This window comes from Odocoileus virginianus, chromosome 8, assembly GCF_023699985.2.
Source record: "Odocoileus virginianus isolate 20LAN1187 ecotype Illinois chromosome 8, Ovbor_1.2, whole genome shotgun sequence".
NCBI classification, from domain to species: domain Eukaryota; kingdom Metazoa; phylum Chordata; class Mammalia; order Artiodactyla; family Cervidae; genus Odocoileus; species Odocoileus virginianus.
Window position 1 is genome coordinate 77,435,776 of NC_069681.1, and position 19,009 is coordinate 77,454,784.

Consider the following 19,009-nt stretch of genomic DNA (forward strand, 5'->3'; position numbering starts at 1 on the left):
AATATTAGTGTTGGTTCTAGTTATCTGTCATCTCTAAAATGTTTAAACACGTCAAAGTATGCTCCAAAATAATTTTAAAACTAATTTTTTTAATATATCCTTTTTGAGACTTTCCCCCTATATTTTGATAGTATATTCACATTCACTGTAACCACAATGCTATAGCAAATAAATGTTTTAAGATTATAGGATTCCATTCTGGCTTTTTTTTTTTTTTTTTTTTTTTGGCCACACAGTGTGGCATGTGGGATCTAACTCAACCAGGAATCAAACCTATGCCCCCCTGCAGTGGAAGTTCAGAGTCTTAACCACTAGACAGTAAGGAAAACCCCCTATTCTGATATTTTTATACTTTAGATTTTATCAAAACCAATAATAATTAATATTCTAAAACTGATTATAGTGATGTTTATACAACTCTGAATATTAACCAAAAAAGCCACAGGATTATATTTTGGATAGCTAGATTGTATAGTGTAAGAATTTTATCTCAATAAAAGCTTTTGTATTCAGAAAGTAGTTTTCTTGTACTAATAAAGACTCAACCTTATAAATTAACAGTGCCTCTAACCTCTGCTGCTCTTTTCTACCTGCAGAAGTCTGTGGCCCAATGACATCTTTGGAAGCAGTTCTGACGACGAGGTCCAGACACTACTGAATATTTATTTCCGTCATCAAACTCTGGGACAGACGGGCACGTACGCGTTGGTAGGGTCTAACCAGAGCCTGACTGAGATCTGCACCAAGCTGATGGAGTTGAACATGGAGATCCGGGACATGATCCGCCGGGCCCAGAGCTACCGGGTCCTCACCACCTTTCTTCCAGATTCCAGCGTTTCCGGCACTAGTCTCTGACAGGAGCCTCCCATCCCCCATGGGTGCCAAGCTGGGGGTGCTGCCATGCTGGGGTGACATCATTCAGTGTCTTCTCAGCCTTCAAAAGGCTTGGTCAGACTGTTCTCCCTCTTGTTACCTGTAGGACTTTTCATAAAGAGGATGGCAGAACTTCCCACATGTAGCAATACTCTAAGAACCAAGGTAGCATAGGACGGTTTTGGAACAGCCTCCACCCATCATTCTGTGTGGCACAAACACGTTATCCTTTTACTGAGCAAATGCAACTCACTACTGAAGATGTGACTTCCATTGCATACCAAAGCCAACTACTCTGAACAATACCTTCCTTTCTAGAAACAATTTTAGATTGGCAAAAGTGCAATGTTTTCTTCACTAAATATTTTATATTCTACAACTTGTACATTCTTTTTCCTTTTTTTTTTTTTGCTTTTTTTTTTGTGTGTGTGTGTGAGGTGAGCTGAGGAAGGAGCAGGCAGAATGAAGCTGGCCACTGAAAACTCTAAGACGGTCAAAAGCTGACAGCCTGTGTATGTGAAAAGGGAATTGTAAATGGACAATTTAATGTACACTGAAATTTGAATACCATTACTGTAACTAAAAGGAGCTGCTATGAAGTACCTTTCTTATGTTGCTAGGCTACTGTCTTAGAAAGCCCTGGATCTCTTTGCAGGGGTCTGTGATTAAGACCCTCGCACCAAAAATGGTCCAGATAGACCTTTTTTGAAGGATCTTGGCTGCTTTTTACTAGAATGTTGCTTTTATGAACATATTTATACTACAGAAGGATGAGTGTTAATTTTAACCAACTTTTCCATTTTGTAGAAAAAAGTTAAAGACATCCACATTATAAATTCCAAGTCTTTCCACCTGTTACGCATGCATATTTTAATATCCACATGATAGCCAGAAATAGGACATAAAGGTAAAATATGAGTTGTCACTGTTTCTTAAGAAATGTCATTTTATTTGTAATATATATGTAAAGGGCCATTCTTAAGTTTTCTCCTTAAATTTAATGCTGTCAAGTGTTAGCTGTGTGCATGTAAACCTGTTGCACATCAGAAACATATTCAAAGTTTATCTATGTAACTTATTCACTCTGTAAATACATTTAAAGTTTTTGTGATGTAATCTCGGTTGACATTCTGTTTAGAACTGCCTTTAAACTAAAAAAAAAAACAAACAAAAAGATATCACAGGTTTTATTTCTACTTAATGAAGATTTTTGCTTTGATTTATATTTTTGCATGTGGGTTGCCATGGTGACAATCCCAAGGAGTACCACACTTGTGTGTTCCATGACTGGCAGCCAGGGGGTGGGTTGTGAAGCAAGTACCATGACCCTGGGAAGAGGGGGGGTCTCTGTAACCTCTTGAGGTGGACACCAAAGACTGTAACCCTCAACCAGCTCTCGCTACAATCAGAAGCAAGAGACCCGAAAAAAAGAACTCTCATTATCCACAGCCTATCATTAGGTTGTCATCCTTAAAATTTTGAAAGAGACCCATTAATGATAAGGAAAAAGTAGAGAGTTCTATTCTTTCACCATAACCCATCTATTCTTCACCCAACTCAAAAAACGGGATCATGGAAACACATAACAATCCATCTTCTATGGTCTCCCTACTCATACTCCTTAGATTAACCAACGTAACTTGCCTTCTAATATACAATTAAATCATTAGTAGTAATTTTTCTAGATGTATCCACAACAGAGTCTGATCCAAGATTTTCTTAATGTTACCACAGATACAATTATTAACTGGGTTTTAATGACTTTCTGGACATTGCTGTCAGCATACTATTTTGATGATTTTCAACTTACCCTAAAGATGATTAACCATAATCATTAAGAAAAAACAATCACAATCTCTCTGGGGAAAAAAAATTTTCACAAAATGCAGGTTTCTGTGGTTAACAACACTAGGCAACTCTTGAGTTCTGCTGGGACCCCCACTAGAAAGGACTGGTTAGTCATGACTAAATTTTCCACTGTGGCCTCTTACCCAGCAAAGAACCACCATAATTGGGTTATTCTTTTAAAAAGAGTTTTTCAGTAATATCATCTGTGGTCATGAGAAGTAGTGGATTTTTTTTTTTTTTTTTTTTTACTGTTTTCTTACTTTTTTTAAACAGGCTTGTTAATGTGAAAGAGTTCTACTTTTCCTGTTTCTTAACCTGCTCTCCCTCAGTGAAGCAGAAGGGCCCTCTGAAGCTGCAGATGGGCCCCAGCGGAGCGCACAATCAGTGGCTTTAGAGCTGCCCTCGAGTCTCCTGGAGTGCCGTGCTCTCCCTGTTACTGAACCTTAATGTTCACTTCCCCAGGCTCAGGCACAGGAGAGGGGCAGTAGGATATCTGCCCTCTCCTTTAGATGCCTATCTCCTCACCTCTGAGAAGGAACACCTCCTCCTACCACCATGCTTTTTAGCCCCAGAATGTCACATACTTTATCCACTGGCATAAAAAGGCAATTCAGGCAGGTGTACTGCAACTTAAGACATAACTTGATTAACTTGTAGTGTCCAAATTGAGTATTTTAGTAAAAGCACCATACATTTTAGAGGCATGTGAATGTCTTATTCCCACCAATAGGTAAGACTGTTACTGTTAGTAAAGATGTGAGATAAAGATGCTTGTAATTTATCATTGCACACGTGTGTACAAACATGCACAGAGTCGATTCTTAAGGCTCTTCGGGTTCCAAACTCTAACGCTATTCCTTTCAGTGAATTGTGGAATTACAGAAATAAGGTGGTGGTTGGGGCGGGGTGGGGAGGAGTGTTCCAGGCAGGGAACAACTGGGAGTGCCCAGAGAGGTGATGGAAGCTCTGTGCCCTCTCCCCAAATCCTGCCCTATGCATCTGTTCCCTGTGGGTGTTCACCTGTAGCCTTTATCATATCCTTTAACAAAAAATCAGTAAACAGTACTACCATTTAAGGCATATCCCTCTCCAAAGATTGGTGTTATCCTTTCTACAACCTCGCTGCTCAGCACACAGATCAACATTAGTTCCGTCTTCTGGGAGCCTGGCAGAAACACAGATCCTCAGGTCCTACGCCAGACCCACAGATTCAGAATCTGCATTTTAACAGAACCCTCAGAGAGATCCCCAGACAAGGACCTGAGCTTATCCTCTCACGAAAACACCAAAATCACAACTATCTGCTGAATAACCATCAGGAAAAATGACTGGAACCTACCAAAAAAGATAATCTACTATCAAAGACAAAAAAGCAGCCACAACAACATGGTAGGAGGGTTCCATTTGCCATATAATCAAATCACACACCCACAAAGTGGTGACCCAGAAACTGGAAAATCATTTTATCACAGAGGTTCTCCCCCAGGAGTGAGAATTCTAAGTGCCAGGTCAAGTTCCCCAGTCTGGGTGTCTGGCCATTGGGAGGAGCAGCCCCCAGCGCATTTGGCTTTGAAGGCCAGAGGGGCTTGACCGCAGGAACTCCACAGAACTGGTGGAAGCAGAAATGCCACTCTTGGAGGCTGTACATAAGATTTCATGCACACGGGGGCCCACGAGAAAAAGCAGTAACTTCATAAGAGCCTGGCCCAGTCCTACCTGCTAGTTTTGGATGGTGTCCTGGGGAGGCAGAGGGCAGCTATGACTCATTGCAGGAACAAGGACACTGGTGGCAGAGGTATTGGGGAGTACTCATTTGCATGAACAGTCCTTGAGGCTACCATTTTGAGGCCAAGACCTAGCCCCACCCAAGAGCCCAAAGGTTACAGTGCTGAGATGCCTCAGGCCAAACAACACAGCCCTGCCCTTCAGACAGGCTGCTTAAAGTCTTCCTGAGCTCACACACACACCTATAAACACACCTCTTGACAGAGCCAGGGGGATAAGACCCAACTCCATCCATCAGTGGGCTGGCATGAATCCCTCCCACCAGGAACCCTGAACAAGTCTCTCGGACCATACTCATCTACCAGAGGGAAGACACCAGAAACAAGAGGAACTACAATGCGGCAGACTGTGGGACAGTAAACACACAAAGTTAGACAAAATGAGACAGCAGAGGAATATATTCCAGAGTAAGGAACAAGATAAAATCCTAGAAGAATAAATAAGTTAAATGAAGATGGGCAATCAAACCAAAAAAGAATTCAGAGTAATGATAATAAAGATGACCCAAGACCTCAGATGTCCTTTTTATCATAGGGGACTGGAAAGAAAAAGTAGGAAGTCAAGAGATACTAGGAGTAACAGGCAAATTTGGTCTTGGAGTACAAAATGAAGCAGGGCAAAGGCTCACAAATGTACTGGTCATAGCAAACACCCTCTTCCAACAACATAAGAGGAGACTCTACACACGGACATCACCAGATGGTCAATACCAAAATCAGATTGACTAAATTCTCAGCAGCCAAAGATGGAGAAACTCTATACAGTCAGCAAAAACAAGACCAGGAGCTGACTGTGGTTCAGATCATGAACTCCTTACAGCCAAATTCAGACTTAAATTGAAGAAAGAAAGTAGGAAAAAGCACTAGACCATTCAGGTATGGCCTAAATCAAATCCCTTGCTACTATACAGTGGAAGTGACAAAAAGATTCAAGGGATTAGATCTCATAGTCAGAGTGCCTGAAGAACTACAGAGGTTCATGACATTCTACAGGAGGCAGTGATCAAAGACCATCCCCAAGAAAAAGAAATGCAAAAAGGCAAAATGGTTGTCTGAGGAGGCCTTACAGATAACTGAGAAAAGAAGAGAAGCTAAAGGCAAAGGATAAAAGGAAAGATACCCATCTGAATGCAGAGTTCCAAAGAATAGAAAGGAGAGATAAGAAAGCCTTCCTCAGAGATCAATGCAAAGAAATAGAGGAAAACAATAGAATGGGAAAGACTAGATAGAGATCTCTTCAAGAAAATTAGAGGTACCAAGGGAACATTTTATGAAAAGATGGGCTCAGTAAAGGACAGAAATGGTAGGGACCTAACAAAAGCAGAAGATATTAAGAAGGGGTGGCAAGAGTACACAGAAGAACTGTACAAAAAAGATCTTCACGACAGAGATAATCACGATGGTGTGATCACTCACCTAAAGCCAAACATCCTGGAATGTGAAGTCAAGTGGGCCTTAGGAGGCTTCACTACGAAAAAAGCTAGTGGAGGTGACGGAATTCCAGTTGAGCTATTTCAAATCCTGAAAGATGATGCTGTGAAAGTGCTGCACTCAGTATGTCAGCAAATTTGGAAAACTCAGCAGTGACCACAGGACTGGAAAAGGTCAGTTTTCATTCCAATCCCTAAGAAAGGCAATGCCAAACTACCGCACAATTGCACTCATCTCACTCGCTAGTAAAGTAATGCTCAAGATTCTCCAAGCCAGGCTTCAGCAATACGTGAACCGTGAACTTCCAGATGTTCAAGCTGGTTTTAGAAAAGGCAGAGGAACCAGAGATCAAATTGCCAACATCCACTGGATCATCGAAAAAGCAAGAGAGTTCCAGAAAAACATCTATTTCTGCTTTATTGACTATGCCAAAGCCTTCGACTGTGTGGATCACAATAAACTGGAAAATTCTGAAAGAGATGGGAATACCAGACCACCTGACCTGCCTCTTGAGAAACCTGTATGCAGGTCAGGAAGCAACAGTTAGAACTGGAAATGGAACAAAAGACTGGTTCCAAATAGGAAACGGAGTACGTCAAGGCTGTATATTGTCACCCTACTTATTTAACTTAAATGCAAAGTACATCATGAGAAACGCTGGGCTGGAGGAAGCACAAGCTGGAATCAAGATTGCCCAGAGAAATATCAATCACCTCAGATATGCAGATGACACCACCCTTATGGCAGAAAGTAAAGAAGAACTAAAGAGCCTCTTGATCAAAGTGAAAGAGGAGAGTAAAAAAGTTGGCTTAAAGCTCAACATTCAGAAAACTAAGATCGTGGCATCCGATCCCATCACCTCATGGCAAATAGATGGGGAAACAGTGGAAACAGTGGTTAACTTTATTTTTCTGGGCTCCAAAATCACTGCAGATGGTGATTGCAGCCATGAAATTAAATAGGGTTATCGTTACCATCTTTCTAAAGTCCATATATATGTGTTAGTATACTGTAATGGTCTTTATCTTTCTGGCTTACTTCGCTCTGTATAATGGGCTCCAGTTTCATCCATCTCATTAGAAGTGATTCAAATGAATTCTTTTTAATGGCTGAGTAATATTCCATGGTGTATATGTACCACAGCTTCCTCATCCATTCGTCTGCTGATGGGCATCTGGGTTGCTTCCATGTCCTGGCTATTATAAACAGTGCTGCGATGAACATTGGGGTGCATGTGGTTCTTTCAGATCTGGTTTCCTTGGTGTGTATGCCCAGAAGTGGGATTGCTGGGTCATATGGCAGTTCTATTTCCAGCTTTTTAAGAAATCTCCACACTGTTTTCCATAGTGGCTGTACTAATTTGCATTCCCACCAACAGTGTAAGAGGGTTCCCTTTTCTCCACACCCTCTCCAGCATTTATTGCTTGTAGACTTTTAGATCCTTACTTCTTAGAAGGAAAGTTATGAACAACCTAGACAGCATATTAAAAAGCACAGACATTACTTTGCCAACGAAGACCCATCTAGTCAAGGCTATGGTTTTTCCAGTGGTCATGTATGGATGTGAGAGTTGGACTGTCAAGAAAGCTGAGCGCTGAAGAATTGATGCTTTTGAACTGTGGTGTTGGAGACTCTTGAGAGTCCCTTGGACTGCAAGGAGATCCAACCAGTCCATCCTAAAGGAGATCAGTCTTGGGTGTTCATTGGAAGGACTGATGCTGAAGCTGAAACTCCAGTTCTTTGACCACCTGATGCAAAGAGCTGACTCATTGGAAAAGACCCTGATGCTGGGAAAGATTGGGGGCAGGAGGAGAAGGGGATGACAGAGGATGAGATGGTTGGATGGCATCACCGACTCAATGGATATGGGTTTGGGTGGACTCTGGGAATTGATGATGGACAGGGAGGCCTGGTGTGCTACAGTTCATGGGGTCGCAAAGAGTCGGACACGACTGAGCGACTGAACTGAACTGAAGAAAAGCAAAAAGCAAGGGAGAGAGGGAAAGGTACATCCAATTAAATGCAATGTTTCAAAGAATAGCTAAAAGAGACAAGAAGGCTTTCTTCAATGAACAGTGTTTAAAAATAGAAGAAAACAGCAAAAGGGGAAAGACTAGAGATCTCTTCAGGAAAACTGGAAACATCAAGGGAGCATTCTGCCCAAAGATGGGCACAATAAAGGATAAAAATGGTAGACACCTAGTAGATGCTGAAGAAATCAAGAAGCAATGGAAAGAAAACACAGAAAAACTGTATAAAAAAGATCTTAATGAACCAGATTACTATGATGGTGTGTTTAGTCACCCAGAGACAGACATCCTGGAGTGCAAAGTCCAGTGGGCCTTAAGAAGCAATGCTGTTAATAAAGCTAGTGGATGCGATGAAATTCCAGCAGAACTATTCAGATCCCTAAAGGATGATGCCATCAAGGTTTTGCACTCATTATGTCAGTAAATCTGGATGACTCAGCAGTGGCCAGAAGACTGGAAAAGGTCAATTCTCATCCCAATTCCCAAGAAGGGTAGTACCAAAGAATGTGATAACCATCAGACAGTTGCACTCTACTCCTATGCTAGTAAGGTCATGCTTAAAATCTTGCATGCTAGGCTTCAGCATTATATACAACAAGAACTTCCAGATGTTCAGGCTGGGTTTAGAAAAGGAAGAGGAACTAGAGATCAAATTGCCAACATTCGCTGGATTATAGAGAAAGCAAGGGAATTTCAGAAAAACATCTATCTCTGATTCATTAACTATAGGAAAGCCTTTGACTATGTGGATCATGACAAACTGTGGAAAGCTCTAGGAGAGATGGGAATACCAGACTATTCTACCTGTCTCCTGAGAAACCTGTATGTGGGTCAAGAAGCAACAGTTAGAACCCCGTATGGAACAACTGACTGGTTCAAGATTGAGAAAGGAGTATGACAGGGCTGTCTGCTGTCACCCTGTTTGTCTAACCTATACGCTAAGCACATCATGAGAAATGCCAGACTGGATAAGTTACAAGCAGGAATCAAGATAGGTGGGAGAAAGGTCAACAGCCTCAGACATGCGGAAGATACCACTCTAATGGCAGAAAGTGAAAAGGAAGTAAAGAGCCTCTTGATGAGGGTGAAGGAGAAGAGGGAAAGAGCTGGCTTAATACTAAATATTAAAAAAATTAAGATCATGGCATCTGGCCCCATTACTGCATGGCAAATAGAAGGGGAAAAGGTGGAAGTAGTGACTGATTTCCTCTTCCTGGGCTCCAAGATCACTGCAAATGGTGACTGCAGCCATGAAATCATGGCAGGAAAGCGATGGCAATCCTAGACAGTGTAGACAGTTGAAAAGCAGAGATAATACTCTTCTGATAAAGGGCTGTATAGTCAAGGTTATGGTCTTCCCAGTGGTCACATATGGTTGTGACAGCTGGACCATAAAGAAAGCAGAACACCAAAGAAGTGATGCCTTCGAAATGTGGTGTGGAAAAAGACGCCTGAAAGTTCCCTGGACAGCAAGGAGACCAAACCGCTCAATCTTAAGGGAGATCAACTCTGAATATTCACTGGAAGGACTGATGTTGAAGCTGAAGCTCCAGTATTTTGGTCATCTGATGTACACAGACAACTCATTTGAAAAGTCCCTGATGCTGGGAAAGATCGAGGGCAGAAGGAGAAGAGGGCATCAGAGGATGAGAGAGTTGGATGGCATCACTGATGTAACGAACATAAACTTGGGCAAACTCCAGCAGATGGTGAGGGACAAGGAGGTCTGGCATGCTTTAGTCCATGGGAGTCGCAAAGAGTCGGATATGACTGGGCAGCCGAACAACGAACAACAAGGAAGTAAAAGACCTGTACTCTGAAAACTGTAAAATGCTGATGAAAGAAATCAAAGATGACACAAGCAGACAGAAAAGATACACCATGTTCTTGGACTGGAAGAATCAATATTGTCAAAATGATTATACTACCTAAAGCAATCTGCAGATTCAATGCAATCCCTACCAAATGATGGAAGGGCATTTTTTGCAGATCTAGAACAAAAAATCTTGGTCTGGAAGCACAAAGACTCCGAATAGCCAAAGCAATCTTGAGAAATCAAAACAGAGCTAGAGCAATCAGGCTTCCTGACTTCAGACTGTATTATAGAGCAATAGTAAGCAAGGGCTTCCCTAGTGGTTCGGGGACTAAGAATCTGCCTGCCAATGCAGGGGACACAGGTTCAATCCCCACTCCAGGAAGATTCCACCTGCAGCAGAGCAACCAAGCCCACATGCCACAACTACTGAGCCTGTGCTCTAAAGCCCACAGGCCCCAACTACTGAACCCTGGGCACCTAGAGCCCACGCTCCACAACAAGAGAAGCCACCACAAGGAGAATCCCCGTTCACCACAATTAGAGTAAGCCTGCACACAGCAACAAAGAGCCACCACGTTCAAAAAATAAAATAAATAAATCTTAAAAAAAAATAAAGCTACAGTATTACTATGGTAATACTGTAATAACAGTAGTAACAGTGTGGTATTGGCACAATCGTAGAGAATAGAAAGTCCAGAAATAACCCACACAATTATCATCAATTAATCTATGATAAAAGAAGCAAGAATAAAAACTGGAGAAAAATAATTTCTTCAATGAGTGGTGGTTGGAAAACTGGGCAACCACATACAAAAGAATGAAATTAGAATACTCCATAACACCACACACAAAAATAAACTCAAAATGGATTAAAAACCTAAATATAAGACTGGATACTCTAAAACTCTTAGAGGAAAACATAGGCAGAACACTGACATATCACAGCACTATCTTTTTGGATCTACCTCCTAGAGTAATGAAAACAAAAATAAACAAATGGTACCTAATTAAAGCCTTCTGCACAGCAAATAATAAACAAATTGAAAAAATAATCCACAGAGTGGTAAAAAATATTTGCAAACTATGCAACTGACAAGGGATTAATCTCCAAAATATACAAACAGTTCATGAAGCACAAGATGAAAAAAAAAATCCGAATCAAAAATTGGGCAAAAGATCTAAATAGATCATTTCAAAGAAGATATACAGATGGCTAAGAGGCACATGAAAAGATGTTCGGCATCACTAGTTATGAGAGAAATGCAAATCAAAACTACAATATCACTTCACATTGGTCAGAATGGCCATCATCAAAAAAAAAAAACCCCACAAACAATAAATGGTGGAGGGCTTCCCTGGTGGCTCAGTGGTAAAGACTCTATCTGCCATTGCAGGAGACCCAGGTTCAACCTCTGATCTGGAGAGATTCCACATGTCGTGGAGCAACTAAGCCCATGTGCCACAACTACTGAGCCTGTCTTCTGGAGGCCGGGAGTTGCAACTACTGAGCCCACGTGCCGCAACTACTGAGCCCCTGTTTCACAACTACTGACCTTCACACACCCTAGAGTCTGTTCTCCACAATGAGAAGCCTGTTCTCCACAATGAGAAGCCTGTGCACCACAACTAAAGTAGTCCCTGTTCGCTGCAATGAGAAAAGCCCACACAGCAACAAAGACCCAGCACAGCCAAAAATAAATAATAAATTAAAAAAAAAATTTTTTAAGAGGGTTCCCTTAAAAGAATAAGAAAATAAATGCTGGAGAGGGTGTGGAGAAAAGGAAAGTCTCCTACACTATTGGTGGGAATGTAAATTGAAAGAGTACTATGGAGAACAGTATGGAGGTTCCTTAGAAAACTAAAAATAGAGCTACTATATGATCCTACAATCCCACTCCTGGGCATATGTGTGGAGAAAACCATACTTTGAAAAGATATGTGTACCCCAATGTTCATTGCAGCACAATTTATAATAACCAAGATATGAAAGCAACCTAAGTGTCCATCGATAGATAAATGGATAAAGATGCAGTATATATACACAACTAAATACTATTCAGTCATACAAAAGAATGAATTAATGCCATTTGCATCAACATGGATGGACCTAGAGATTATCATACTAGGTAAGTCAGACAGAGAAAAGGCAAATATCGTATGTTATCACTTACATGTGGAATCTGAAAAAAACAAGGTACAAAGGAACTTATTTACAAAACTGAAACAGTCTCACAGACTTTGAAAACAAACTTGTGGTTAACAAAGAGAAAATCTGGGTGGAGAGGAAGAAATTTGGAGTTTTGAGGTCAATGTATACACACTACTGTATATAAAACAAACAATGGGAACCTAGTGTATAGCACAGGAACTCTACTCAGGACTCTGTAATAACTTAAATGGATAAGGAACCTGAAAAAGAACAGATATATGGACATGTATAACTAAAACACTCTGCTGTACACCTGAAACCAACACATTGTAAATCAAATATACTCCAATATAAAATTTAAAAACAAATTAAACAAGAAATAAGGGGACCTCCAGACTGCTTGTATCAGTTACTTACACCTGCTTCTAAATATCTGTCCAAAAACATGAACGTTAGTGGTGGTTTTACAGCATCTTAATTATGTATCACTAAAACTGGAGGCTTTTTAAAGCTTCTTTATACACTTACTCAGAATTAATTACTGTGTGAATGCCGATCATGAGCTGAGCTTTTTCCTTCATTCAGCAAATATTTATCACATACCAGTTCTCTGAGCTAGGCACTGTTTGGGGGGATACTGCAGATATCAAAACAGATACATCCCTGTCCTCAAGGATTTTATGTTTTCATAGAGAAGATGAGCTTGTTTTATCTATGCCAGGCCATGAAGAACCAAAAAACAGGACAAAGTAACTGGGATACGGTTCTGGGTCAGAGAAACCTTTCTAATATAGTATTTAAGCAAGTGTGAATGAAGTGAGGACAGAGAATAGATACCTGGGGGAAGAAAGATCCAGAAAAGGGAGAAGCAAGTGCAAAGAGCCTGAAGCAGGAGCTTGATCCCCTCCTGAAGGGACAGCAAGGAAGCCAGAAACCTGAGTGGTCTGAGTGCAGAGGTGAGTGGCCAGAGGGTGGCACAAAGGGTCATGTGGCCCAGGAAGAACCTGGGCCTTTCCTGAGTGAAATGGAGAGCCACTGGATGTTGGGAGGCAGAGCAGTGATAGCCTCTGACCTCTGACCTATGTTTTAAAAGGATCTCTCTTCTTGGAATGATGAAAAAATTCTTGAAATAGCGGTGATCATTACACAACATGGTGAATATACTTAATGTCACTCAATTGTGTATTTAGATGGTAAACTTCATGTTTTTTATTTTATATATATATATATATATTTTTTTTTTTTTCTTTTCTTTTAACCACAAAAAAAAATAATTTTTTTAAAAAGGATCACTCTGGGACTTCCCTGGTGATCCAGTGGTTAAGACTGCCTGACAAAGCCTGTTATACAGAGTGAAGTAGGTCAAAAAGAGAAAATATCATATATTAATGTATATATATGGAATCTAAAATGATTGGGTCTCTCTAATGAACCTATTTATAGAGGAGAAATGGAGACGCAGACGTAGGGAACGGTCTGCCCTGCCACAACTGGAGATGGACACACTGGGAGGACAGAGGGGAGGACAAACTGAGACAGCAGCACTGACACATACACACATTAAACTGTGCAGGGAACTAAAAAACAATACCCACTCCACTCCTCCAGACTGATTTAACTGGCCCAAAGTGTATGACTACAGGGCTATTTAAAGTTCCCAAAGTAATTCTAATGCACTGCCAAGACTGAAACATTCTTTGGTGGTTCTTGAACCTAAGAACTACCAGAGTCAAAAGTCATCAAAAGTACCCACTCAGGTAAATCCAGAGCAAGGTCCACCAAATCAGCATTTTAATAACCATCTCACTTTGAAAGTCACTGAATTAGGAGAAATTTACTCTCCAGTAAAGTTCATACCCTCCATCATTTTTCCACAGAGGGTGTTTGTGTAGTGATTCAACACCAAATCTGTCACTGTTACTTTGTTTTGCATTTGAGGTCACCGGAAGTTAGTGACTAGAATTCACACAGTACACTAACAGAACAGTTTCCTGTCAGATGTTTCCTTCTCAGTCACCATCTCCTCTAGCCCAGAATTGCTTTTAACAGCAAACTCTTGCTCTAACACAGTATGTTAATATTGGATTCCAAGAACGCTGGCCACCTGCCACTGGCTTCTGGGAGTTACTGGGCCAGGAGGCTGACAAAGTTCCTCCTTGTTCCCTTCTAAGATTTCCAACCCTTCTCTCCATATTTCTATTTCAAACTGTCCAGACACTTTAAAATTCATGCTGCCCAGCTGCACTAACCATCCTCCTTCCTCAAGCCCATCACCATCCTGATCATACACAGCAGTGGTCTGTGAACGTTAGAGCACATTAGAGTCATTGGAGAAACTTTTAAAATACTTTAGCCCAGGTCCCACTCCAGATCCCTTAAATTAAACCCTCAGGATAGCACCCAAACATGGTTACTTATAAAGTTCCTTGGAGGATTTTAAGTTGCAGCTGTGGCTGAGAACAGCTGACCTAAAAACCATGTCTTCCTCTAAAATGCCTGATATCATTCCCAGGGACTGCAACATTCTCCAGGCTAATCTAAACAGTATCTTTTTCCTCTCAGCTTTAACATTCTTACCTCCAGGGATCTCTGCTTCCCTCTGTCCCAACTTGGCCACCCAATTTCATGTACATGCATGCTCAGTCACTCAGTCATGTCTAACTTTTTGTGACCCCATAGACAGCAGCCCATCAAGCTCCTCTGTCCACGGAATTTCCCAAGAAGAATACTGGAGTGGGTTGCCATTTCCTTCTCCGGGGGATCTTCCCAACCCAGGGATCAAACCTGAGTCTCCTGCATCTCCTGCACAGGCAGGCATTTTTTTTTTTTCTTTTTTTACCACTGAGCCACCTGGGAAGCTCACTTAACTTCATAGTATACCAAAATCCTACCCATAGCAACAGCTCTAGAATCTCATTGTTTAAGTATCTCACTCACTCACTTCCAGGCCCCTTTAACTCCGGAACCCTACCCTCTCCAGCATTTCTTCTCCTATCATGAATAATGGATCTGTAGACCTCATTGCTTTTGCCACGACCCACCACCTAACTTCACTCCACTTTTGAACAAGTTTAAATTTCATGGATTATAATCATCCCCTTGCTGACAATCAAAAATATCTTTTCCCCACCTTACTCAACTAGTTCAAACCTTTCCACATGTACACATGCTGAACTGTGATATTACTAGAATACAACTGCAACCAAGCCTAATTAAGAGTGCTAAACCTCAAAATGAGCCCTCAATGCCATCAGTCAATCCTAAAACACAATCTATGCTCCTTGATAATTTCAAATTCCCATTATCTGCAGCTTTCCCACACCTTTCTTTTCTATTACTATTAAGGTATAATTGGGTTTTTTCTAATGACTCAGAGGTAAAGAATCTGCCTGCCAATGCAGGATACAAGGGTTCAATCTCCGGCTTAGGAAAATCCCCTGGAGGAGGGTACGACAACCCACTCCAGTATTTTTGCCTGGAGAATCCCATGGACAGAGGAGCCTGGTGGGCTAAAGTCAGTGGGGTCACATAGCAGACACAACTGAGCAACTAAGCAACAGCAACAAAAGGTATGACTGACATACATCAGTTTCAGATGTACAACATAATGATTTGACATCTGTGGCACTGCAAAACGATCATCCCAGTAAGTCTATTTACCATCTGTCACTGCAGAAAGTTACAAAAAAATTTTTTTCTTCTGATGAGAACTTTTAAGATTTAATTTCTCAGCAACTTTAAATTTTGCAACAGATTAATATTGACCAACAGAATGGGAAAGACTAGAAATCTCTTTAAGAAAATTAGAGATACCAAGGGAACAATTCATGCAAAGATGGGCACCATACAGGACAGAAACGGCATGGATCTAACAGAAGCAGACGATATTAAGAAGAGGTGGCAACAATACACAGAAGAACTGTACAAAAAAACGATCTTCATGACCCAGATAACCACAAGGTACGATCATTCACCTACAGCCAGACTTCCTGGAATGTGAAGTCAAGTGGGCCTTAGGATGCATCTCTACAAACACACCCAGTGGAGGTGACAGAATTCCAGCTGAGCTATTTCAAATCCTAAAAGATGATGCTATCAAAGTGCTACACTCAATATGCCAGCAAATATGAAACTCAGCAGTAGCCAAAGGACTGGAAAAAGTCAGTTTTCATTCTAATCCCAAGGAAGGGCAATGCCAAAGAATGTTCAAAGCACCACACAAATTGCACTCACTTCACATGCTAGCAAAGTAATGCTCAAATTCTCCAAGTGAGGCTTCAACAGTACATGAACTGAGAACTTCCAGATGTTCAAGCAGGATTTAGAAAAGGCAGAGGAACCAGAGAACAAATTGCCAACATCTGCTGGATCATACAAAAAGCAAGAGAATTCCAGAAAGACATCTACTTCTGCTTCAATGACTACGTTAAAGCCTTTGACTGTGTGAATCACAACCAACTGTGGAAAAGTCTTAAACAGATGAGAATACCAGACCACCTTACCTGCCTCCTGAGAAACCTGTATGCAGGTCAAGAAGCAATGGTTAGAAATGGACATGGAACAATGGACTGGTTCCCAACTGGGAAAGGAGTATGTCAAGGCTGTATATTGTCATCCTGCTTATTTAACTCACATGCAGAGTACTTCATGTGAAATGCCAGGCTGGATGAAGTACAAGATGGAATCAAGACTGCTGGAAGAAACACCAATAACCTCAGATATACAGATAACACCTCCCTTATGGCAGAAAACAAAGAGAAATTAAAGAGCCTCTTGATCAAGGTGAAAGAGGAGAGTAGTAAAGTTGGCTTAAAACTCAACATTCAAAAAATGAAGATCATGGCATCTGGTTCCATCATTTCATGGCAGATAGATGTGGAAACAATAGAAACAGTGACAGACTATTTTCTTGGACTCTAAAATCACTGTGGATGGTGACTGCAGCCATAAAATTAAAAGACGCTTCCTCCTTGGAAGAAAAGCTATGACAAACCTAGACAGCGTATTAAAAAGCTGAGACATCACTTTGCAAACAAAGGTCCATACAGTCAAAGCTATGGTTTTTCCAGTAGTCATGTACAGATGTGAGGCTTGGACCATAAAGAAAGCTGAGTGCTAAAGAACTGATGCTTCCAAACTGCAGTGCTGGAGAAGACTGCTGAGAGTCCCTTGGACAGTAAGGATATCAAACCAGTCAATCCTACAAAGAAATCAATCCTGAATATTCATTGGACTGAGGCTGAAGCTGAAGTTCCAATACTTTGGCCACCTGATGTGAAGAACCGACTCACTGGAAAAGACCCTGATAGTGGGAAAGGCTGAGGGCAGGAGAACTGGACAACAGAGGATGAGATGGTTGGATGGCATCACTGACTCAACAGACATGAGTTTGAGAGTGCTCTGGGAGATGGTAAAGGACAAGGAAGCCTGGCATGCTGCAGTCCACGGGGTCCAAAGAGTCGGACATGACTCAGCAACTGAACAACAATTATTGATCACGATGTATATCACCTCCCAAAAGCTTATTTATATATGACTGGAAATTATATTTCTTGATCTCCACCTGTTTTGCTTACCCTCCAACCACCCCCTCCAACTCCAGCAACCATCAATCTTTTCTCTGTACCTATGAGATTGGTTTGATTTGTCTGTTTTTCAGATTCCACAAATAAGTGAAATTACAGTCTTTGATTCTGTCTTATTTCACTTAGCACAATGCTCTCAAGTTCTATCCACGTTGTCTCAAATGGCAAGATTTCATTCTTTAGTATGGCTGAATAGTAATCCATTGAACATATTCATCACATCTTCTCTATCCACTCATCCATTGATGGACACGTAGGTTGTTTGCATATGTTGGCTATTGTAAATAAAGCTGTTTTGAACATTGGGGTGCATGTATCTTTTCAAATTAGTGTTTTTATTTTCTTTGAATAAATAACAGAAGTCATGTTGCTGGATCATATGTAGTTTTATTTTAATTTTTCAAGGAAACTCTATACTGTTTTCCACAATGGCTGCACCAATCTACATTCTCATCAACAGTGCAATAGTTTTCTTTTATCCACATCCCTGCCAACATTTGCTATTTCTTCTCCTTTTGAGAGTAACCATTCTAATAAGTGTGAGGTGATATCTCTTTGTGGTTTTGGTTCACACTTCTTTGATGATTAGGGATGTTGAGCATCTTCACATGTGTCTGTTGGACATCTCTATGTCATCTTTGAAAAAATGTCTATTCAGATCCTCTGCTCATTTCTTAACTGGATTTTTTTATTGACTTGTATCAGTTCTTCATATATATTAGAAACCAACCCCTTATTCAATATACAATTTGCAAATACCATCTCCCATTCAATAGGCTGGCTTTTTATTTTATCATCTTATTTTATCATTCCCTGTGCAGAAGCTTTTTTGTTTATAGTCTCATTTGTTTATTTTTGCTTTTGCTATCATTGCCTTTGAAGTAAGATTCAAAAATAACACCAAGATAAACATCATAAATTTACCACCTCTGTTTTCTTCTAGGAGTTTTAAGGTTTTTAGACTTATATTCAAGCCTTTAAGTTAATTTCTGTGTATGGTGTAAGATAGTGGTTCAGTTCCATTCTTTAAAACATGGCCATTCAATTGTCTCAACATCATTTACTCAGGAGACTGTTCTTTTTCCCACTGTATATTCTCGACTCCTTTGTCATAAATTAATTGACATATGTGCCTGAGTTTACCCAAGGTTCTCTATGCTGCTCCACTGACCTGTGTCACTGTTTTTATGCCAATACCATAACAGTTTTGGTAGCTTTGTAACATAGCTTGAAATCAGGCATACCTCCAGCTTTGTTCTTCTTAAAAAATATTGCTTTATTTTTTCAAAACTCTGATCCTGTACAAATTTGGGGGTTGCTCTATTTTTGTGAAAAAAGTCATGAGTATTTTGGTAGGGATTGCACTGAATCTATAGATTACTTTGGGTAATACGGTTATTTTAACAATATTAATTCTTCCAAATGAGAACAAAAGACACAGATTGAAAATTAGGGTATAGAGAAAAATATTTCACACAAATGTAAATGACAAG

General features: G+C 40.6%; 2 protein-coding genes across 22 annotated transcripts in view; one reads left to right on the forward strand and one right to left on the reverse strand.

Moving 5' to 3' along the window:
* Positions 1 to 2,051, forward strand: part of FRY (FRY microtubule binding protein) — a 321,997-nt gene extending 319,946 nt beyond the window's left edge. For all 4 annotated transcript variants that reach the window (XM_070471761.1, XM_070471762.1, XM_070471763.1 and 1 more), the window contains one exon: positions 597 to 2,051. In XM_070471761.1, the coding sequence (XP_070327862.1) occupies positions 597 to 855 (259 nt within the window). In that variant the 3' untranslated portion in view covers positions 856 to 2,051. The remainder of the gene's footprint in view (positions 1 to 596) is intronic.
* Positions 1 to 19,009, reverse strand: part of ZAR1L (zygote arrest 1 like) — an 87,060-nt gene that overhangs the window by 31,353 nt on the left and 36,698 nt on the right. The gene's annotated exons all lie outside the window — the stretch shown is intronic.